Source organism: Crinia signifera, chromosome 2 (genome assembly GCF_055691185.1).
Source record: "Crinia signifera chromosome 2, ASM5569118v1, whole genome shotgun sequence".
In the NCBI taxonomy this organism is placed as follows: Eukaryota; Metazoa; Chordata; class Amphibia; order Anura; family Myobatrachidae; genus Crinia; species Crinia signifera.
This window is the reverse complement of record NC_139218.1, coordinates 361,479,973-361,505,165: the sequence shown is the minus strand read 5'-3', so window position 1 is coordinate 361,505,165 and position 25,193 is coordinate 361,479,973. Positions and strand designations below refer to the sequence as shown.

Below are 25,193 nucleotides of genomic sequence, written 5' to 3'. Positions count from 1 at the left end.
GTGGAGTGGTGCCAAGAGAGACGGGAGCGGGTACTTTTTACCTGGGCCCGGGACAGATGGAGGGGCCCGGGTCCTGCTCCCCAATAGAAAAGCTGGGCAGTGGGGAGAGAGGTGACAGGCTACTGCCGCAGCACTGCCTCTCTCCCCAGCACAGCCCACGCTGCTCAGTCTTGAGCTGGGGAGTAAGATAATCAGCTGCAGTGGCAGCCTGTCCTCTCTCTTCCTGTGCGAGGGTGCACCCAGCACCCTCACCAGCGCCTGCCCACCCGCACAAGTTTGGTCATTTTTTTCTCACGGGGCGTGGCAATGACCCCTACAGGTAGCCACGCCCCCTCCATCCTACCCAGGGACACCATACAGCACCACCTACACAGTGACAGGTAAGGAAACTTCACCAATAAAAAAAAAATCCAGGGAGCCAGGTGGTGCGGAAGAGAGTGGAGCGGGCGGTGCGATTGTGCAGCATGACCTCTGACTACGTCATGCTGCACAGTCGGGGACGGGAGAAGCTGGGCAGCGTCTGAGTGAGTGCTCGGACGCTGCCCGGCATTAGACTGAATCCTGAAATTTCAGGATTGGAAACTAATCCCGGGATTGAAATTCCGGCAATTTTGGGGCCAAATCCCGGGGTCCCGACAACACTGATCCTGGGATTGGCCACCCTAGTGACAGGGGTTACATATACAAAGCTTTAACATTACATTTCAAGGATGCTATTTCAAGACAAGTTTGTACTCCATATTAAACAGGATATATTTTTTTAATGACCTAAACAATGAAATAAGTCACATAATGTACATTTCTTGAGATCATACAGCGTAAAATTTTGACAAATGAACCCTACAGAAAGGAAACAAAGAAGTGATGTAAAGAAGACTATGTATCTACAAAAGTAATGGAAAGCCTTCAGTATGCAGAACCCTTCTCCCGCAATGCATCATGGGATGCGTTCCTGCCTTACATACATTCATATTACAGAAGGTAATACACAAGGCACAGTACACACCTACGATGGCTGTATCATATACATTGGCTTTATATTCGCCAACACTAGGCCACAACCATATGTTAGACAACCTCAACAAAGGCACCCTTGGCTCATCTTGGTTATTCTTCAATGGTCTGGGTAACGGGTCAAGTCCTTTACCGAAGGAGTGTGGTTGGCTTCTGTCAAATTAATTAGATATTGAAAAATCCAATGCTAGTTTTAATTTGAAGACATTCGCGATATTGTTTAGAGTTTGGCACGGTAGGATTATCAAAAATATCTAGTACAACAGCAACGGCTCACCGTATTCACAACATGCCAAAATGAGGAAATGTTATATTCAGGCCGATCTAAACGTCTGCTTCATGCCCAGGGGCAGATGGACACCATCAACAGTCGGTATTATAAACAGAGTTCAATAAAAGGCCAGTATGTGTGTCCTGGAGTGGACACTCTGTGATGCTGGAGAATCATATAGAGGAGTGGGACCCCACCGTTATCAGTAAGGCACTATGTCCACACTTTCTATTGCACTTGCTCCTTGGGCATGGCTCGGAGGAGGAGTAGGACAATCTGGTCGAACATGCCAAAACTTGCCGGCTGTAGACATGCATTATCTATTTAGTCTCCATATTGAGAGCCTTCTTGGGATCTATGTCCCCAAGGTCTAGAGAGGTGGTGCGCCCTGAGGCTCACACATCCCTTAACCCCTTCAGTGTTGTTTTTTTTTTAAAGGTAGCGCTCCCCACTGGGAAAAAAAACCCACCACGCTGTGTCTAGGTTCCGGGCAGCGCCGCTGAACACTATGTCAGCCGCTGCTCGGCCCTGCCCCCCGGCAACCTGGCGTGTCAGTAGCCGGCGCCACAGGCTGTAATACTAGCTGAGTTCAACGATCAACTTAGCAGCGCTGCCAGCGCTAAACAGCGGCAATCCCAAGAATTTTCCTTGCTTGCCAGTCTGGGCACTAAAGCATAGCCCGGAAAATTCTCAGTATTACCACTGAAGGGGTTAATCTCCTGGAGGCCCCACCATTGGGTACATTGGGTGGGCCGAATTTCTGGGAATGCTGAAACTCTATTTGGTCTCATGTCAATTTTATACTAGTTATAGCAATTCATGACTGGAAAAGGTTTATTTAAATGAATTCTACATTTTCCTGGTAAATTACGTGCCATACCATTAAAATACACATAGCACGATGGGATCAGACTACCTTGATTATTCCTTATGGTCCTGGGTGATGTATCACTGCATCACTGTCTGTGCTGTGTAAAGTACCATTGCAGACTGGTAGACGAGACCCTCTCTGCAGCTGCAAAGGTCCGGTGCAACTGTACAGAGAATACTGATGGGCAGGATAATAGAGGTTTATGTCAACACATTCTATATTGATGTAGGACTGTGCTAGATATAAGCTAACTCATACTGAGGGGTACATTTACTAAGTTCTATTGAAGATGGGATGTTTCCCATAGCAACCAATCAGATTCTACTTTTATTTTGCATGTTCTAGACCACGGGTTCTCAAACTCGGTCCTCAGGACCCCACCCAGCGCATGTTTTGCAGGTCTCCTCACAGAATCAAGTGAAATAATTAGCTCCACCTGTGGATCTTTTAAAATGTGTCAGTCAGTAATGAGTGCACCTGTCGGGTGATCTGGAAAACGTGAATTGTGTGGGGTCCTGAGTACCGAGTTTGAGAACCACTGTTCTAGAAGAAAATAGATAGAATCTGACTGGTTGCTGCCTTCTCCGACAGCATTGAACAGGGATCTCGGCCTGAATGTGCCCGACTTTTAAGCAGTCGGGCACGTTCTGCAGAGAACGGGCAGGAATTGTCGAGCTCCCGGCCGCATCTCGCGGCCACGCCCCCCTTTTCGACGCTCGGTAGGCGGGACGTTGAATCCCGCCTGCCAAGCTGACGCAGAGCCGGGCCAGCCCGACAATCATGACACCAGATTGAATACCCCTCTTGGTGACGGTTGTAAGGATGATGGATGTTCCAGAAGGCCTGGTACATCAAAACACAACAAAAAAAACTTTGCGGGAAAGAATCTAAACATTGTACACTGGGTGTTCAACAGCTGCCAGATTGAAAATAAACACATGCTTACATCAGAAGAATATATAGTGACATAAACTAACTAAACAGTATTATGTACTAGAAGTACAATGAACCAGAACAATTGAGTTTTCATTACAGGAATCAAGGACTGAATCTATGAAAAACAGGAGCACCGGTTCCCAGTGTATTGATAGGTCGTACGGTCCTCCATATTGTATCCCCTAACAAAATGGCTGCCTCCTCTTAATGTAAACAGGAACCAAATGCAATAAAATCATCTCTTCACTTCACTGTCACCTTGACGGACTAGTGGCATGGTACATTTACCCCGCTACGTTAGACACTGTACATCAGCTAGTTTTCTACTTGCCCCTGTTGCAAATATTGCTTAATATTATCCAGCCAGCACAAGCTGTGATTATAGCTCTGGCATGAAAATCAATCATTTCAGCTTTCTTTGACAGTGAAGGACACATTTTCATTACATTACAGGCTGCACAAGTGTACTTTTATACTTTCCTAAAAAAATATATAAAAAAAACCACAAAAAACCCAGATCAAACATTTGAATAATGGATTTATCATCAGTGGGGAAAGCAGAACAAAATTTCTGTCAGAACGGAGATGAGTCAGTTAGACTCCAGCTAAAATCCGGAAGCGATGTTTTACCGTTAAGCGACTCTGGCATTGTGTAAATGACAAAGTGCCTGTACAACGTGCCGGTTTAAAAAGAGTCAACTGGGAATGAACTAAGTGATCCAACCATAGCAGCATCTTCGGTTAACAAGTGACAGACTCACCTACACCACAGTTTTCCATACTGTTAAATGAATATACATATAAAAAAAAATGAACTAGCTCTGCATTTCTATATAGCGTCCTAACACGCTCGCTCATCCTATGAGTTTCAAGTTTTCTAGTGCAAATGATTCCCTTTAAAAAAAATTCTCAAATGAAGTTTGGAATCCGTACCCCCTAGAATCCCTGGCTTACTGCACCCCAACATGACGGAGAGGTAAGTAACTCTGGCCTAAATGTATGAAGCTTGGTGAAGTGGTATCTATCCCCATAAAGATCGTTATGTGCAAGGCGATAATGCTCCAGCCAATCACAACCTAGCTGTCAATTTACATATTGGAGCGGATTGGCTGAAGAATAACCACCTGGTTACATAATGCTCTTATGGGATAGATACCACTTCTCCTCCAAGCTTCATACATTGACCCCTGTAAACCTTACCATTTAGCAGTTTAGTTGGTCTTGACAAAGATACATGAGGTCGGGACAAGATATATTGTATGTTACTGATATGTTGCAACAAGCTACAGCCAGGCGGAATGTACCTAAAGGACAGTAAAGACTGTTCTCATATAATGTCGCTACCTAACTGTTACGCTCCCTATCGGCTCTACATCACACCAGGGACGTGTTAAGCACACTCCAGTGTTACTCACTAGTAGATAAACACAGACTTCATATAGTCAACAAGGACCCGTTATATGGTCATTAATGCGTTATATTTATAGTATTAGCCTTCAATGGCTATATATGTAATATCATACTAGTTCAAGCAACCTCTGAATCCTGTCTAGCGAATCATACATGTATTTAACTTCCTTAAAGGCCTCAAAACATCGTCGATGTAGCCAGACTCCGGCTGCACGTTTTCCAATCTCTCATTTTCATGTAAACGGACATGTAGTGCACAGGGCGATGGCCCTGTGCTAGAATGCTTTATACAGACATACAAGGCACTTCCTGCAAAGTCCTCTTTTAACTAACTCTCATTTTGGCAACGCCAAACTCCAGGCTGACAATGGAGGGCTCAGCTTTGGTCACCTCCTCTGAATAGTTAGCATAGCGGTTGTCTTCTGTGGTGCTGCCCTCTATAGTTCGAGTGGGGTCCTGCAGGGGCTGGAGGACTTCTTCCTTCTTATGGCAGGGAGACTCTTTGAGTTTAGGAGACCCAGTGGTAGGGGAGTGGATAGAGTGTTTTCCGGCGTACTCTCCTTTTGTAAGATTGCTGATTTTCTGCAGCAGGGAATACATTGGAAAGGTTATCATCACTCAACAAATAGAAAAATAAAAGCTCAGTGAGGTGAAAGCCATGTGTTGACTAGAAACAATGCATCAAAGAATGCAGGCAACTTACTGCAGTGTTCTCCCCAGATTTTTGGGGTTTCCAGGTGGCATTAGGAGACATCTGAGTGAGTGTGTGTGTGTGTGTGTGTGTGTGTGTGTGTTTGCAGTTATCAGGGTACTGAGCTCCCTTTTCCTGTAAAACCAGCAGCAGTGCAATGATGGGCCAATAACTAGGAACGTTGAGAGCAGAGCCCTCCCCTGAAATAAGATACCCTCCGAGTCTGTGACAGGCAACTTAAGTCTGACACCGGAGTCGCTGCTGGTGGATCACTAGGATAAGCAGAGTGTGCAGGAAGATACTGCGGCTCCGGGCAGTGGGGAAAGGGTCAGCCGTCATAGCCAGTGGAGTTGGTCCGGCTGGAACGGCAGCAGACAGATTAACCATGACCAGCAGCACTGCAGTAAAGTGCACCAGCAGCAGGAACAGTGCCACAGTTTGCAGCAGCATAGGCAGTGACAGCATGCAGGAGTCACCAGCGCACACAAAATCGCACATGTGAACTCTCCTCTCCCCAAGCTGCCAAGTGATGAGACTACTGTGGCGGATGGCAAAGAGAATATTACAGGTCTGAGAATACAGTCTGTAAATTCAGTACATGAGTGCTAGCTCTGCTGCCAACTGACCGGATAGGCTGTAACAACTCAAGCAGCTACACACAGACGAATAATGGCAGTCATGTAAGCCCCATTCACAGTAAACAAAACAATAATAATTAATTAGACTGTAAAACACCCCTTACCAGCTGGAACTGCTTCAGATCATCCTCCAAAACTCTGTTTTCAGAAGCCATTTTTAGCAGTAGGTTGGAGATGGACTGTCTGGGGTGCAGAGTCAGGTCAAACTGGTGATACATGTTCCTCCAAAACCTGCTCACAAATGACAGAATGGACGTTAACAACAGTGGCATCAGGAAAACATGAAACTTGGCTACACGACAGGAATACGGACTTACTTGAAGTTGAAGTGGATGGTGTTTGGTTCCAGAATGGGCAGGGTCTTCAGGGAGCTAACATCAAATAAAGGATTCTGATACTTGCTCTGCTCGCTTAGGAGATGAGCCCACAGAGAATAAGTCTTTGCTTTAAATCTGTAAAACAGGAATTAAGGATAACTAAAAGGTTTTTTACTGAAAGTATGGTTTTTACTACATGCTCTTCCTTCCTAAAAGTATTTTGTGTATCCATTATTATTTTGCATTTGCAGCCCCGCACAGGGGCTGGGGGTGTGCGTTCAGCGGGGTAGCAGCTACCTGCTTGCTGGGCTCCGAACCCTCGCAGCCCAGCAAGCAGGTCTAAATGAGGCCCTTAGGGATGGATTCAATGCGGCGGTGAGGGGGTTTGTATGATGGCTTATTTTTGGCGAGCCATCCTCGCCGTCCAACCCCCCTCGCCGTATTCAAGGTTTTTGCCTGAATCCTCGCCGTCCTCTGACGCTACAAATGCAGCGGGTCCGCTGCATTTTTTGGCAAGCTCCGCCGTTTTGATGGGCACACTCGCCGTTTCCACCTCGCTGCAAAGAACCAGCGAGGTGGAAACGTTGAGTGGAGGGGAGGGCGTTGAATACTCTGACGGCGAGCTAACGGTACTGCTCACAGTATAGCTCACCGACGCCATTGAATACAACCCTATGTCTGATCTAATTTCATGTGCAAAAAATATTAATTCTTTAAAATCACGGAATAGGGCTAAAACAGGTGTCGTTCATTTTCCCATAAAATTCTAATGAGGCAAAAAAAAGCAGCAATGTTCCCCCAGGCTAGGGGGACCTCAATCGGAGACTATTGCTTAATCCATCCACAAATGAATCATTTTCGTACAATGACCTAATTACTGCCAATTACCAAAACCCAGACTGACACAGCATTAATCCATGTAAAACGCAGCAAACCAGTGGCTCTCTCATACAGAAATAATACTATAAAGCTAAAACTAATTGCTGCCACTAAGCAATCACCAAGATGTAATTGTACTGATTGGAAAACTACTATAGATGAATTAACTAATCTTCTGTAACAATCTAAGGGACATATTTACCACAACGCGCATCTCAGATAGATGGGATGGGATAGCATTGACCAAATTCGCAATGCACTATTTGACATCACAAGGATGTATTATTATTATTAATAATAATAATAATAATAATACAATTTGAGGTCATCACTGGTTACAAAAAGCATCAATTATATTTCTTATTAGTGTTATGTTGAAAGATAATAAAACAGAGGCTAAGATACCATCAATGCCATTCTGCTCTCCTTACCCAGGTCTTCTCTTTCTAAATCCGGTTACAAATCTTTTCTGTGACTCAGCTGTTTGGATACCCGCTCCCATCAGCAGAGTACTGTTCACCCATTATCCCACTGTGGTCCCCGTACACACTGTGCCACAAATGTGTGTATGGTCTCCATGGGATTGGGAGGTCCAGCACATACTGTAAGACGCAACCTGCTGATCCCAGCCATTGCAACATAATTATGAGTCGTTTATTAGCCAACACTGCAACAGTACAGCATATACACCTATACAATCGATCAGGTGATCAGCCCATGGATTGTATAGGTGTGTGCCCAGCTTCAGAAAATGAAAGCAACCATGTGGCAGACAGAGCAGGAGCATTCAGGCCATTCGTACACAGGGAGGCGCTCCTTGACTCAGTGATGCGGTATATATCGGGAGGCACTACATGTCTCAGTGATGCGGTATATACCGGGAGGCACTACATGTCTCAGTGATGCGGTATATACCGGGAGGCACTACATGTCTCAGTGATGCGGTATATACCGGGAGGCACTACATGTCTCAGTGATGCCGCATATACCGGGAGGCACTACATGTCTCAGTGATGCCGCACATACTGGGAGGCGCTTCATGCCTCAGTGATGCTGTATATACTGACAGGCACTACATGCCTCAGTGATGCTGTATATACTGACAGGCACTACATGCCTCAGTGATGCTGTATATACTGGGAGGCACTACATGTCTCAGTGATGCTGTATATACTGACAGGCACTACATGCCTCAGTGATGCTGTATATACTGACAGGCACTACATGCCTCAGTGATGCTGTATATACTGACAGGCACTACATGCCTCAGTGATGCTGTATATACTGACAGGCACTACATGCCTCAGTGATGCTGTATATACTGACAGGCACTACATGCCTCAGTGATGCTGTATATACTGACAGGCACTACATGCCTCAGTGATGCTGTATATACTGGGAGGCACTACATGTCTCAGTGATGCCGTATATACTGACAGGCACTACATGCCTCAGTGATGCTGTATATACTGGGAGGCACTACATGTCTCAGGGATGCCATATATACTGGGAGGCACTACATGCCTCAGTGATGCCGTATATACTGGGAGGCACTTCATGCCTCAGTGATGCCGTATATACTGGGAGGCACTACATGTCTCAGTGATGCTGTATATACCGGGAGGCACTACATGCCTCAGTGATGCGGTATATACCGGGAGGCACTACATGTCTCAGTGATGCGGTGTATACCGGGAGGCACTACATGCCTCAGTGATGCCGTATATACTGGGAGGCACTACATGCCTCAGTGATGCGGTATATACTGGGAGGCACTACATGTCTCAGTGATGCTGTGTATACCGGGAGGCACTACATGTCTCAGTGATGCAGTATATACCGGGAGGCACTACATGTCTCAGTGATGCAGTATATACCGGGAGGCACTAAATGTCTCAGTGATGCAGTATATACCGGGAGGCACTACATGTCTCAGTGATGCCGTATATACTGGGAGGCACTACATGTCTCAGTGATGCTGTATATACTGGGAGGCACTACATGTCTCAGTGATGCTGTATATACTGGGAGGCACTACATGTCTCAGTGATGCCGTATATACTGGGAGGCACTACATGTCTCAGTGATGCAGTATATACCGGGAGGCACTACATGTCTCAGTGATGCAGTATATACCGGGAGGCACTACATGTCTCAGTGATGCCGTATATACTGGGAGGCACTACATGTCTCAGTGATGCTGTATATACTGGGAGGCACTACATGCCTTAGTGATGCTGTATATACTGAGAGGCACTACATGTCTCAGTGATGCTGCCCACACTGGGAGGCACTACATTCCTCAGTGATGCTGTATATACTGGGAGGCACTACATGCCTTAGTGATGCTGTATATACTGGGAGGCACTACATGTCTCAGTGATGCTGCCCACACTGGGAGGCACTACATTCCTCAGTGATGCTGCATTTACAGTTAGATAAATGGAATAAGTCAGACCCAGCTCCGTTACTACATCCCAACGACCGCCACCTACCTCAGCTCTTCCCGCTGCTTCTCGCAGTTCCCTAGGAAGTTCCCAAACTGACAGGAGTGCACATGCTCGTGTATCTGTAGCAGGAAGGCTTCGTTGTACTGGAACGCTCGGGGGAACTGCTCTGTCAGATTCCAGACACACTCCAAGAACTGCGTAAACACCGGGGATGTCTCCTTAGAGTCGCTGTCTAACTGCCCGCACCTAAGACCAAACACAACGGGGTTATCTCTCCAAAATAACAGGATCCGTGACACAGGATGGTCTGTGGGGAGAACAGGAAGGTCCCTTTTATATCAACCTTAAGGTCATATCCTTAAAGAAGAATTATTCATCAAACCAAACTAATAACATAACCGGTGTTTGAAGCAAACAGAATACAGGGGACATTTCATATTCCAAATTAGGATGTTTGAAAAACAATAATGTCTGACTGAAATGAATAGTACAGACAGCATAATCCTTCTTGGAACATAGAAAGGGGGGAGGTGTATCAAACCTTGGAGGGAGAAAGCGGAGAAGCTGCAACAAACCAGCTTCATTTCATTTTCTAACACTGCCTCCACTTTATCCCTCTTCAAGGTTTGATACATCTCATCATATTCAGCCAGACCCCTCCAGTCACAAACAGGTATTTCCTCATACATCTCTGCTGCAGTCGCACCATACAGACCCTCAAATCCCAGATTGGATGAGAATTCTAGCACAGGGCATCTCTGTTGACAAAAATTTGCTGATTAATTTGATAATGTAACACTTGTTTATCTGTGTGCGACCGAGTCTCTGAATCTGTACAGGAAGTTATACAATACAAGCATATTTCCAATACAAGCGCAGTCTCCTCACACTTCCCAGTCACACAGCGTTGCAACTAATACCCCTTTCAGACAGAAAATCCCCAAAAACCCAGGTATTTCCCCGGATACAAAAACCCGGGTAGAACTAGGCTGAAAGGTGCTGACCCCCTTTCACACAGCAACAACAACCAGGGTATTTCCTGTGTCGACCCCTTTCACACAGAGATGAGGTCATGAAAAGTGGGTGGTGACGGCTCACTGCAGTGCATTAACCATGGCAAAAGGATATGTTGTAAGCAAGTTTTATTGTTTTTATATACTGGTAGGCACATGCTACCTCAATGGCTGTCGGTATATTTGCAATGTTTGAGTACACTGTGGCATCTTTTGACTGTCCCAGTCATCTGTTTGCGGATCTCCTCCTCCCCCTCACTGCCAGCAGCCCCCACCCTCTTGCTCCTTCCAGTGGGCCATGCTGTCCTTTCTGAAGCTCCCTAATGACCTCAGAGGCCAGCCCCAGTGCCATGCCCTCCCAGCCAATCAGAGAGGCCCATCCTCACAACCAGTCAGCACCCCACTAGCAGAGTCAATCAGTGCCTTACAATGTGTAATAATCACAAAATCCCAGGTCGCACCCTTTCAGACAGCCGGCGACCCGGGATTTTGGAATTCAGACCCAGGAAAAACCAGGGTTGAAGCCCTGGTATTTTAGACCCGGGTTGACCCTTTTAGACAGAGAATAAACCCAGATCTACCCTCCTGGACCAGGGAAATTCCCGGGTTACCATCGTTATCAGAGCTGCACGGGACCTGGAGGCTCCCTCGTGTCAGGCATCTCTCGCTGCACAGCATAATGACGCTAGGTGTATGACGTCACATCTGTAGGAGTTAGAATAACGCTATAAATATACATAATCCATCACATTAAAGTTAGGACTGAACAAGCTCCAAAGCCTGTTCCTGGAGGATGGACAACGCGCAGTAGGACGCAGAAGGAACCTGGTAAACTTGTCACCATGTGTTTGGCTGCTCATAGCCGGCAGTGTCAGCAATGTCAATCTATTTTCAATGTCTACCTTTTTCATGAGATCAATTGCTCGTCGACCAATAACTGCCGACCTATTGTCTGTCAACATAGACACTGCCAACCTATTGAGCGGATCCAGCTGGGAAAGTCCAGTTACTGGAAATCCTATGGTATACATGGTTTAGCGATATGAGACTACTAGGAAGAGGGGGGGCTGCTTACTTTGCCTCACAGCTTCATGAGATACAAGGTTCAGTCCCCCCCCCCCCCTCTCAATTCCACTGCACAAAGGAGTAGCTCCGCTCTTCCTGCCACCAATGGGCTTGGTGTGGCAAGCACTAAGGCAGGTGAACCCTACAGCATGTAAACTAGGAGCATTCATCTTGCAGCCCTCCAAGCTGTTGTTGGACTTCACATCCCAGAATTCCCTGCCATAGTTTGATGGTAAAACTTTGTCACTGCATGCTGGGAGGTGTAGTTCCACAACAGCTGGAGGGACACAAACTGAATATCCCTGATGTAATTGATCATGTTGTCTGGTCCTAACTAATGGTGAAACTAGTATGTGGAAGCCAGTGGCTGGATGTTGGTAAAGCTGTGATAGTCACCCCCATCTGCAGCAAATATTTACCTGTCTGAGAATTTATGGCCAAATGATATCCAGTCTTTCTCAATTAGAACCTGCCGGGGGGAAAAAAGATGAAACATTTTTAGGATGCAGTCCATAGACTTATAAAATCAATAATGTACATTTATAGGAGCACACAACGGCCCGATTCAGAGGTAGATGCGGCCAAGCCCAATAAAACTACTTATTTGGGATATTTAAGCTATGTGTACCCCTACAGTTTTAGATTCCACCCCCCTCCATGTGAAAATACTGGGGCAGCTGGACTCACCATGAATCCTTTAATGGTTCTGTAAAAGGGGTCAAGCAGTAAGGATCCCAGCGAACAGACTTGTGACGTCCGATCCCAGCCATCAGAACAATGCACTAAAACACTAGTGTTCTCCTCGTGGATTGCCTTAATAAACAAAGACATCAGTCATTATGTAGGGACAATGCGTACCATATTCTAATTGTTGTGTGACTCTCTCGCTGCACAAACAGGGTCCTAGCAGCCTCCATCCATGTAATGGTTATTTGGTCGCCTTTATTGTTTGTATGACGCATAAGGATATAATGATGTATCAGTGCTGCTCCACACGTACAGCTGGAGAACAAGGACAGCTGATGCAAGATACTAAATATAAAACATAATGTTTGGCCCGGCAATGATCGCTGCTGCGCGCTCCCGCAACATCGCCGGTAAAGCCGCTTATCTGCTGGTATTACCAGCAGGACGGCTTTGCATAGCGCTGCGCTATGCAAAGACGTCTGACATGCCCCCCACCCCCGCTGGCAGCACCAGGCAGGGTGAAAGCGGCTTAGTGTGTATGCACTGAGCGGCTTTCCCCCCAGCGATGACAGCGATCATCGCTGTCCATACACGCTGGGCATAATCGCCCAGTGTGTATGGACCTTAAAATATGGGATTACTCCCCTTGTAGTTGGTTTAAGGAAAATATAGATTTTCCAACCTGACACACATTTTTGCCTTTAATAATAAAATGAAGACTGTTCAGAGGTACTGTAAAAGGGCCGACACACAGTGAGATTGCTGAGCATTTGAACGATGCTAGATTGCTGTGAATGCTCAGCACAGCAATGTGTGTGCTGAGTGATCCGTCAGGGCCAGTGTTCTCCGGTTAGAACACTGGCCCTGACCGGCGATGTAATAGATTTATCCAGCATGCTGGATATTAATCGCCGGTCAATAGCGACGCACGGGGTTGCACCTGCAGTGCACATGGTTTTGCCCATTTTCCAAACAAATTTGTATTTCGATCAAATATGAATAAAGGCCTATGTTTCTATGACTTCTTACATAGACAGAGACACTAAAAAATATGGCAGAGGGCAGCGAGCCACCGGCAAGGCCCTGTAATAGTAACAAACAAGTATCAAGAACTGTAAATTTTTCAGTAGTATTGCAATTTCTATATGAAGTGAAAATGAATAGTCATTTTACCATGAACACTTAAGTTCTAACCAAAATGCCTAGAACAATGATACAGTAATTACTCCATTTACAACCTATGCAAGTACGGCATATTAGGGTTTGTTCAACTTTAAGAAAAACCTTTACGTGTCTTAAGTTCCTACAGACATCTGAAGCACAAACGGATTTATAGCAGGGGGTAGGGAAGTCTTGGTGTCTGCCTAATTTTGATTCCAGGCAGGGATAAAGTACTGCGGCTGGGGAGCAGCCATCAGATCCCCCCCTGAACCTGACATCCATATTAAGCAGCTCAGCTAGTCCCTGGATACTGCACCTGACATCCACTGTACAGTCTGAGCAAGCTGCATCTCTACAGGTAGCAAGCACAGGAACTATTATTTACACACGGTCTGTATTCTGGTACAACACCATTAGACAGTTGTAATATTGCATCGCTCACAAAAATGATGCAGAGATACAATATCAGTAACTATGTAACTTACAGTATTCTTCTGTGAACCCTCAAAGCAATAGGTATATAGAGAAGATTTGTCAATGTGATACAGGTTGAGTATCCCCTATCCGAAATGCTCGGGACCGCGAGCATTTCGGATAGGGGAATTTTCCGGTTTTTGGAATATTTTTTTGCAGCCATACTTACCTGTCCCCTGATGGTCCCCGGGCGTCCCTCGGCGTCCGCGCAGTCCCCGGCTGTCCACAGCAGGCCTCCGGCATCTTCTCCTGGTCTCCAGCGGTCCCAGGAATGCATTGCGCGAGTGTGCGCGCGCACCGGTGACGTCACCGGCGTGCGCGCACACTCGCGCAATGCATTCCTGGGACCGCTGGAGACCCTGGAGAAGATGCCGGAGGCCTGCTGTGGACGCCCGGGGACTTGGTAAGTATGAAAAGAGGGTTAGGGGGTTTAAAAAAAAAAAAAATTCGAATGATTCCAAAAACCACGGTTTTTGGAATAATTCGGATAAGGGATGTCCGGATACCGGATACTCAACCTGTACTGTGTAATAGGTGGTTTATGCCAGCATGAAAAGGATAATCGTTTTATTTAGTGCAGGAATACCCGCTATCCCGTGCGTGATCCCAATATAAGCAGAATCTCCCAACTTAGGCACGCGTTTCCCCAGGTATTACATAAGGTGGTACTACCATCCCAGTGTTGCCTCTATGCCCCAGCTTCCAGTCCTCAAATAATTCGGTTTTCAGGTACCTTTACACCAATGATAATGCAGAATTATTGCTTCTGTTTCAAGGCTGAAGTTCTTAGCAAATAATGTGCGGCCCAGTCTTACATAGAGTCTGAATAGTAGGTTACAACTTTATCCTCCTGCCCTCATTGGCTCAGCACTGTGTTGTCAGCTGGTCAGTCAGGGAAGAGAGTGGATCCATTTCTCTCTGATGGCTCACCATACTCCTAGTTAGGTCTCATGGGGGCTGGCAAGGGCTAGGCTTGTTGCATGGGGGCTGGCAAGGGCTAGGCGTGTTGCATGGGGGCTGGCTGGGACTAGATGCATTGGCATTTTATTTTCACATTGCTGTCTATGGGAAATCGGGTCCATCGCGTCTTTTAACATTACTAGCAGGGGCTAGACACGCTGCATGGGGGCTGGCAGGGGCTAGATGCATGGCATGGGGGCTGGCAGGGGCTAGATGCATGGCATGGGGGCTGGCAGGGGCTAGACACATTGCATGGGGGCTGGCAGGGACTAGACGCGTTGTATGGGGGCTGGCAGGGACTAGAAGCGTTGTACGGGGGCTGGAAGGGACTAGACGCGTTGCATGGCAGTTGGCAGGGGCTAGAAGTGTTGCATGGGAGCTGGCAGGGACTAGACGCATTGCATGGGGGCTGGCAGGGGCTAGAAGCGTTGTATGGGGGCTGGCAGGGACTAGACGCGTTGTATGGGGGCTGGAAGGGACTAGACGCGTTGCATGGCGGTTGGCAGGGGCTAGAAGTGCAGCCCTTTCCTGGTTCACATCTTACCTATCTGATCGCTCTTTCAGCGTTCGCTTCTCTGACTCTACTTCCTCTTCACTACCTCTGTCAGTCGGAGTTCCGCAAGGCTCAGTCTTAGGTCCTCTGCTGTTCTCCATCTATACTTCCTCTCTTGGCAAACTAATAAGCTCTTTCGGATTTCAGTATCACTTATATGCGGATGATACTCAAATCTATCTATCAACCCCAGACTTGTCACCAGTGGTTTTGGGCCGAGTTTCAGAATGTCTCTCTGCCATCTCATCTTGGATGTCTTCCCGCCAACTTAAACTCAATATTTCAAAAACAGAATTACTTATATTCTCGCCAACTAAGAACAGTTACCATCCTGATATCTCCATCACTGTTGACAACTCGACCATCTACCCTACCCCACAAGCTCGTTGCTTAGGGGTCATCCTCGACTCTGACCTGTCCTTTCTTCCCCACATTCAATCTGTCTCCAAATCATGTTACATGCATCTAAAGAACATATCCAAAATACGACCGTATCTCACACAAGAAACTACTAAATCTCTTATACATGCACTCATTATATCCCGCATTGATTATTGCAATAGTCTCCTGACTGGTCTTCCCAAGAACAGACTCTCACCACTACAATCCATTTTAAATGCTGCTGCTAGGCTGATCTTCCTTGCAAGACGCTCATCATCTGCTGATCCGCTCTGCCAGTCCCTCCATTGGTTACCTGTATCTTACCGTATTCAATACAAAACACTTCTACTAACTTATAAAGCTATTAACCATACTGCACCAGCATATATCTCTCTACTTATCACAAAATATCTCCCATCTCGACCACTCCGCTCTGCACAAGATCTGCGTCTCTCTTCTGCACGGATCACCAGCTCCCATTCACTATTACAGGACTTTCATCGGGCTGCTCCCATCCTATGGAATGCCCTTCCACGCACAATAAGACTCTCCAATAGCCTCCAAACATTCAAGCGTTCCCTGAAAACTCACCTCTTCAGGCAAGCCTATAATGTTTAAGTTCTACATGCATAACCCTCTGAGGCACTTATGTATTATATAGCTACCCTTCTGGACTTGTAACTTGGTGGGACTGCTATGGTATTACTGGTGCATGTCCTTGTGTTTCCCCCTATATCCCTATAGATTGTAAGCTTGCAGCAGGGCCCTCCTACCTCCAAGTCTGTATGTTGTTACCCAGTTTGTTTTATCACTGTCTACTATTGTAAAGCGCAACGGAATCTGCTGCGCTATATAAGAACCTGTAAATAAATAAATAAAAATAATGGGAGCTGGCAGGGATTAGACGCATTGCATGGGGGCTGGCAGGGGCTAGACACATTGCATGGGGGCTGGCAGGGACTAGACGCGTTGTATGGGGGCTGGCAGGGACTAGACGCGTTGTATGGGGGCTGGAGGGACTAGACGCGTTGCATGGCGGTTGGCAGGGGCTAGAAGTGTTGCATGGGAGCTGGCAGGGACTAGACGCATTGCATGGGGGCTGGCAGGGGCTAGACGTGTTGCATGGCAGCTGGCAGGCATTAGACGCGTTGCATGGTGGGTGGTCATGTTAAAAAAGCAGCTCTGTTTTCAGACACACCTTTGTGTTTTGGGGAGAAGATTTGCTTTTCAACAAGCAATCTAACTGGATAGCCTGATAAATAACATACAGTAAGTGAAACATTGTTAAATAGTGAAAAACTACATTTTTTCACTCAGTTGTTTTATCGGGGGAAATTGGAAACCCCCTATATATTTATATTAGGTGAGCTATACTGGCATGTTTCATAACCTATTTTCCTGCCATTTGTTATGAACTTTGTGAACTACACATGACTTCCATCTTCCTTTTGTTGTAGTTTGGGGTATGCTCAGAAGGATTCAGTACTGAATCCCGGCGGTCGGGATCCCGGCGTTCAGAATCCCGACGCCGGAATCCCGACAAGGGGGGGACGTGGATCGCCCCCCCTTGCGGGCTCGCTGCGCTCGCCACGCAGCGGGCCCGGTGCGCTCGCCACGCAGCGGGCCCGGTGCCTCGCTACGCTCGGCACACTAATTTATTCTCCCTCCAGGGGTGTCGTGGACACCCACGGAGGGAGAATGTGTCGGTATTTCGGCGGTCGGGATTCCGGCGTCGGGATTCTGAACGCCGGGATCCCGACCGCCGGGATATTAACTGCATCCCGCTCAGAACAGTGTGACCTAGGCACACTTAAGGGGTGTACACACGGAGAACTTTTAATAGGAGATTTGGTACTTGTGAGTTATCCGGGCTGCCGATTTTTTCATCGCGCCCGAAATCGTGGGCATCGCGTCGGTCGTGGCCGTTATAAGGGGCCGCGACGCGATGCCCGCGATTTCCCATAGACAGTAATGTTAAAAGACGCGATGGACCCGATTTCCCATAGACAGCAATGTTAAAATAAAATGACAATGTGAAATTGGCCAATATGGCCATTTCACATTGGATATGTTTTAAAAAAAAAAGGTTTCATGGCCCCCCACCACCGTTAACGCCACCCTGCTATTGACGCCAACCCGAAGCGTGGCGAGGGCAGCGAGCCCGCGAGGGGCGGAGGTACGCGTCCTCCGACCTTTTCATACCCCTACTATCCACGTCGGCGTGGAGTTGAGAATAGAATAGTGTGGCGAGCGCAGCGCGCCACCGAGCCCGAAGCGTGGCGAGCGCAGCGAGCCCCGCGAGGGGACGCGGACACCTGTGAAGCCCGCAAGGGGAATGCGGATACCTGTGAAGGTATCCGCTGCGCTCGCCACGCTTCGGGCTCGGTGGCTCGCTACACTATTCTATTCTATTCTCAACTCCACGCCGACGTGGATAGTAGGGGTATGAAAAGGTCGGAGGACGCGTACCGCCGCCCCTCGCGGGCTCGCTGCGCTCGCCACGCTTCGGGTTGGTCTCAATAGCGGGGTGGCGTTAACGGTGGTGGGGGGCCATGAAACCTTTTTTTTTTAAAACATATCCAATGTGAAATGGCCATATTGGCCAATTTCACATTGTCATTTTATTTTCACATTGCTGTCTATGGGAAATCGGGTCCATCGCGTCTTTTAACATTACTATCTATGGGAAATCGGGTCCATCGTGTCTTTTAACATTACTGTCTATGGGAAATCGCGGGCATCGCGTCGCGGTCCCTTATAACGGCCACGACCGACGCGATGCCCCCGATTTGGGGCTAAATCGCGGGCATCGCGTCGGTCGGGTGTCCTTAAGTTAACTAAACTTAAGGACAAAATCGGCAGCCCGGATAATTCACAAGTACCGGAGATTTTGACTAGATAGTCAAAATCTCCTAAAAGGTTAGCCAAAATCTCCCTATTTTTTTAGTCAATATTGTCTAGCAGAGATTGATTAGTATAGATTGACTGTGCAGGCAAGGCAATTTTGAATAGATCATAGACTATCATTGCTTAGACAAAATCGATAAGTCAAAATCTCCAGTGCATCTAGCCAAAATCTCTCCCAAAATTGTTTAGTCAAAATTGCTTAGTCAAAATCTCCCCGTGTGTACACCCCTTTAATATAATCAGTAACACTATGGGCATGATATAATGGGTTGCGCAGAGAGCAATCATTTGCAAGAGATTGTTTTGCCTTGTAAATGACTGTCCCTTTAAAAAAAAAACTCAGCATCACCACTGGACTCGAAACCCCTTACATTTCACCCTATATATCTGAAATTATATAAAAAAGCTAATTAGGTTACTTAACAGCTATAAATCATAAAACTATAGGCCAGTGGTTCCCAAACTGTGTGCCTAGGCTCCCTGGGGTGCCTCAGGACACTTGCAGGGGTGCCTTGGGTTGGTGGGCCAGGATCAATTCATATTATTTATGGTCAATGTACCAGGCAAAACCAGTGCTGGTGGCTGCCAATCATAACATACTGTATGTGGACAAACAGGAACAAATCCTGCCCTTCACCACATAACTGTGACATATAAACACAACGTACTTACTTTTATATTTTTTCCTGAATTTTTTCAATAAGAAACATTTGGCCTAGGGGTGCCTTGAAAACATTTTGATGCTCTAGGGTGCTGTGATTTAAAAAAAGTTTGGGAACCCCTGCTATAGGCTAGACAAAGAAAATTTGTACTATTGTTGTTCTTCTTTCCCTCCCGTCCCCTCATTTAACTGATTTACAATGTATTGTTAGTTTATTAAAGGTTACTCAAGATAATCAAAGTGTTCTGTAAGTCCTCGCTCTATCCTCATTACCTACTCTGTACCCCCCTCTCCCTATGCTTATAAAACATAATAATAAAACACTTGCAAGATCTTTGGGTCAGATGCATCAAGCTTCAAAAGTGATCAAATGGAGAGTGATAAACAACCAGCCAATCAGTGCCTACATGACATTTTTCAAATCCAGCCTGTGACATGGCAGGTAGGAGCTGATTGGCTGATTTTATCACTTTTTGAAGCTTGATACTTCTGGCCCTTTAAATGAAGGATGAGATGTTGGCTGGTGATTTCCTAGGTACTTGTGTAGTTTCATGGCGGCAGGCTACGCTACGTTTTCAGCGTAGGCTAAGCTATGTTGTCAGCGTAGCCTAACGGCTGCCTAGTGTAGTCAGCGTAGTGTCCCCGTCAGGCAGCTAGTCACCGTACTGTCCCCGGGAGCTGCAGCTCTGTCCCCAGCAAGCCTAGAGTGCCTCTCACACAGCGCCAGTAACCGCCAGATCCCCTGCGTTGGCAGACGCCGGCAGAGTGGGGATCATGCAGGTGTCGGCGGAGAGGCGATCCATCTGCCTGAAACGCACAAGCATCTCAGACGCTTGTGCGTCTCAGTAATTATTGCGGCAGGGTACAGCAACCCTGCCTGTGTCCACTTCAGGGAGATGGACAGGGTTAGGGGTTCAGTAGAGCGTGCGTCTCCTGCAGAAAGAGGGGGTGCGGTGCACAAGTAAGTCTCATGCACAATAAAGGACGCATTTGCCAGAGCTCCCTGTTATATACTGGCAAATGCCTCCATTTCAAACCCCCACTATCCATGCCAGCCCGAAGCGTGGCGAGGGGACATGGTATGCATCCTCCCAACCTGTTCATACCCCCACTATCCACGTTGGCATGGAGTTGTGCTCGCCACACTTTATGAAATCAACTCCATGCCGACGTGAATAGTGGGGGTATGAATAAGTCGGGAGGACGCGTACCGCTTCAGGCTGGCGTGGATAGGGGGGGTGTTTCAGGAACACATTCACACTGTCATGTCAGGCAGGTTAAAATGGTCAACGGTTCCCACACAATTTAATAAGCGCTGACTGACTACGCTAACTACGTAACGGGCGGGAACACGACGCCGATACTGACAGGGACGCTGACTACGCTGCCCATGGGAACACTACGCTGACTACGTAACTGTTGCTGCGAAGCTACACAAGTACCATTTCCTCCAAGGCTCGAATACTGTAACTTACTGTTCTTGTTTGTATTACAAAAGATATTACTTTGGAACACTGAAAGTTATTGATGTTCGATAAGCGAATGATGTTAAATATTTTTTCTCATTGTATAATTACTGCAATGAAAGACTTGTCGTAATCTCGATATGATTCCTACACTATTCCAAAATTAAATAAATAAAAATCGAACACTTGTTATTCTAGTTAAATGGAACACGTAAGCAGTCTGTAAACTCATATAACCTGCAGGCTTGTTATTTTAGCATTAATGAAATCATTTCTATTCAATTACGAAGGAAGAGTTCAAATTGCTGTTGCCGCAAACACACATCGCACCCTTCGCCCACTTGGCTGAATGCCAAATTCACTGAGAAGTACGCCCTATCCTAAGGAGCAGTTATTGCTTTGAGGGCACCAATATAGTGCACCACTGGTCAGTGTGTATAGGAGTAAGGACGTCACCTACCTTAGCTAAGCAGACTGAAGCATCCAGCACGGCTTTGATGTGACGAAGCCATGCACAGTTCTCTAATCCACTGAAAAAGTCATTTACTGATAAGTTTTTAGATCCACAAACTGAAAAAGAAATGAAAATATCAGAGTACATTATAATAAAGCTAATAATAAAGACAGAACATAACAAAGCTAATAATAATACTAATAATATGCCAGTTTATAATGCACGTAATAACAAAGACTAACAAATAACAACAAAGGAACATCATAAAAGGTAATGGGTGGATTACAATTATCTGCCTTTATATTACAGCTGCCCTCACAACCAATCAAAACACAGAAACATCAACAATTTTGGGAAACATTTCTAGTACCTATATCTATGGAATAGAATAGTTTCAGGGCAGCCGGGGTACCACGTGTTGTCTACCTTCTCTTCTCGGAAATGATAACTTGTATTTTAAAAACGGTCAGAAAGAAGCATGGCTGAGAGAATTCTGCCAGTGCCTGGGAACGAACATGCCCACAGTATAGATAAGTACTGTAAGTGCGGCTTGGAGTCTCTAAAGCCTCTATAGGCTGATAAAAAAGTTGACTGCAAGTCGGCCATATTTGCTCCGGCATTGCATGGACAGGACTGAGGGGGAAGATTTATTAAGCTCGGTGAAGTGATAAAGTGTCTGGTTTTTATCACCGGCCAATCAGCTACTAACTGTGAAGTTACAGGCTTGGTTTGAAAAATGACAGGTAGGAGCTGATTGGCTGGTGATAAAAACCAGACACTTTATTACTTCACCGAGCTTAATAAATCTACCCCTGAATGTGTATCTTTGCTAGTGAATCAGGTGATATGGAAAAAGTCTTTAGACAGTCTCAGAGAGTCCACCTGACCTTACTGTACCCTCATCTATACTACCCTCCCTGGTACACTCTCGCTACCATCCTAATTCCCACTCCGAGCCACACTCATGTCAGTTCTAGCCTTTTCCATTACACTGTAATGTATCTTTTGAGAAGAGTCCTCAGATGCCTTTTGTTTTACGCTCCTACTTATTCTGTACATGTTATATGTCCTAGTTTATGTAGAATTTATTTTACCAAGGTGGAGCAGTGTGGTACCATACAAGCCAATAATAATACTGGTAACTTTACAGGCAGATCATAAAGAAAGCAATGTATTTCCAGAGATACATGCTGCCCTCTGGTGGACAAAACGTGTAGGGAATATTAAACTATTCTCCCACACTGCACTTGTGCTAAAAATACGACAGACTTAGTATTTATGGGCCCAATTTAGTATGGATCGTCAATTAGAAAATTCGGTACTTGTGTAATAGCACAGCGCCCGGTTACGCTATGTGTTCAGCATAGCCTAAGCTACGCTGTCAGCGTAGCCCAATGGCTGCCTAACGTAGTTAGCGTAGTGATCCCCTGTGCTGGCGGACACAGGCGGAGATAGGCATAGAGGCACTCCAGCTGTCTGAGATGCAGGTGCGTCTCAGATGGTCCTGCGTCTCAGTAATTATAGCGGCAGAATATGGCAACCCTGCCCGTGTCCGCTTCAGGGAGACAGGGTTAGGTCGCAAGTGCGTCTCCTGCTCAAAGGGGGTATGCGGGCACAAGTGCGTCTTATGTACAATACAGGAGGCATTTGCCAGTGCTCCATGTTACATACTGACAAATGCCTCCTTTTCAAACCCCCACTATCCACGCGAGCGCAGCGAGCCCCGTGAGGGGACGCGTTACGCATCCTCCCGACTTGTTCATACCCCCACTATCCACGTCGACGTGGAGTTGATTCTATAAAGTGCGGCGAGCGCAGCAAGCCCCACGAGGGGACGCGGAATACATGTGAAGTAATCCGCGTCCGCTCGCCACACTTTGGGCTCGGCACTTTGTAAAATCAACTACCACCAACGTGGATAGTGGGGGTGTGAACAAGTCAGGAGGACGCGTAATACATCCGCTCGCCATGCTTTGGGCTGGCGTGGATAGTGGGGGTGTTTCAGGAACACATTCACACCTGTCATATCATACATCTGACAGGGACGCTGACTACGCTGGGCAAGTGAACACTACACTGATTCTGACAGCACCGCTACGCTAACTACGTAACGGGCACCGTGATAATACACAAGTACCGAAAATACGGTACTCTTTACCTAGAGGGGCGCCCATCGCATGTACATTGCATGCCATTATAATGGCATGCGATGCAAACCGATGCGATGCCCGCGATTTTACATAGAAATGCGTTTAAAAATGTAAATTGTGTCGGTCGCATCGCATGCGACCAAAAATCGCATGTGATGCGACCGACGCGTTTACCGCGATTTTACATAGGGAACAATGTTAAATGGGTCAACTGACCCGATTTAACATAGGCCCACAGACCCCAAATACCCACCCTGGGCCCCCCCAATTATTAACGCCACCCCACAATCAACGTGAACCCGAAGCATGGCGAGCGCAGCGAGGCCGCGAGGGGCGGCAGTACGCGTCCTCCGACCTTTTCATACCCCCACTATCCACGACGGCATGGAGTTGAGAATAGAAAGTGTGGCGAGCGCAGCGAGCCACCGAGCCCAAAGCGTGGCGAGCGGACGCGGATACCTTCACAGGTATCCGCGTCCCCTCGCGGGCTTCACAGGTATCCGCGTCCTCTCGCCACGCGCTGCGCTCGCCACACTTTCTATTCTCAACTCCACGCCGACGTGGATAGTGGGGGTATGAAAAGGTCGGAAGACGCGTACCGCTGCGCTCGCCACGCTTCGGGTTCACGTTGATCGTGGGGTGGCGTTAACAATTGGGGGGGCCCAGGGTGGGTATTTGGGGGTCTGTGGGCCATTTAACATTGTTCCCTATGTTAAATCGGGTCAATTGACCCATTTAACATTGTTCCCTATGTAAAATTGCGGTAATCGCGTCGGTCACATCGCATGCGATTTTTTTGGTCGCATGTAATGCGACCAACGCGATTTTTTACCTGCGATGCCTATGATGAAAATCGTGGGCGCCCTTCTAGGTAAAGAGTACCGAAAATACTATTATCGAACTACTACAAGTGTGCATCTTTTGCATTACACATGTGCAATTTTTGAATAGATATTTGTGCGATTAGGAGTTGCAGAGCAGCCCCACTTTGATTGACAAAAAGCCACAGGTGGAAACATGGCATTTCCTTGGTGTGTTTGTGAAAACACGGCGTGCCAGACATTTTTTGGGTGGGTCTTTGAGGTCAGTGATGACCACTTCCAGCCTGGTTCTTTAGCAGATTAGTGGAAGCCTTAGGGCTGGGGTAGCCAACCCTAGTCCTCGAGAGCTACCAACAGTGCATGTTTTGCAGGTCTCCTCACAGAATCACAAGTGAGCTAATTAGCTCCATCTGTGTATCTTTTAAAATGTGTCAGTGATTAATGAGTGCAGCACCTAGGTTGTCTGGAAAATGTGAACTGTTGGTAGCTCTCGAGGGCTAGGGTTGGCTACCACTGCCTCAGGGGGATGTTCAATTAAGTGATTTTTTTTTAAACGATTATAAACGATTATATTCAATTGCGTGTGTTTTTGCCTTTTAGGCATACCAGCAAGGGCCCAAAATCGCAGAAAACGCAACACAAATTAGACCAAAAGTGGTAGTTAATTCAGCGATTCACATGGTTTTCATCTGTGCCTGATTTTTTGACCAGTCGAAAAATCAACACGTGCACTGAATAGGGCTAATCGCCATCAAAATCAGCCTTCCCTTGAATACCCCCCTTAGACTTACTCAGATGGAAAGAACTGTCCGATGGTTCAGTGTCTGCGAATGGATATGCGGATGTATCGCTATTTGCAATGCATCTGTAATTTAGCAAGGGCCGACTATTCTTTCTATCTGGGCAGCGACTTTGTGATCGCAGGCAACTGCTTTTTCTCTAACTAGTAATCCATGCTGAATT

General features: G+C 46.8%; 1 protein-coding gene across 1 annotated transcript in view; it reads right to left on the bottom strand.

Moving 5' to 3' along the window:
• Nucleotides 1-728: 728 nt before the first annotated feature.
• Nucleotides 729-25,193, bottom strand: part of MTMR6 (myotubularin related protein 6) — a 57,440-nt gene continuing 32,975 nt past the window's right edge. The window contains exons 8-14 of the mRNA XM_083169900.1: nucleotides 21,266-21,375; nucleotides 12,243-12,368; nucleotides 11,975-12,024; nucleotides 9,523-9,723; nucleotides 6,149-6,283; nucleotides 5,936-6,062; nucleotides 729-5,084 (exon numbers count right to left, since the gene is read on the bottom strand). Of these exons, the coding sequence (XP_083026026.1) occupies nucleotides 4,827-5,084; nucleotides 5,936-6,062; nucleotides 6,149-6,283; nucleotides 9,523-9,723; nucleotides 11,975-12,024; nucleotides 12,243-12,368; nucleotides 21,266-21,375 (1,007 nt within the window). The 3' untranslated portion in view covers nucleotides 729-4,826. The remainder of the gene's footprint in view (nucleotides 5,085-5,935; nucleotides 6,063-6,148; nucleotides 6,284-9,522; nucleotides 9,724-11,974; nucleotides 12,025-12,242; nucleotides 12,369-21,265; nucleotides 21,376-25,193) is intronic.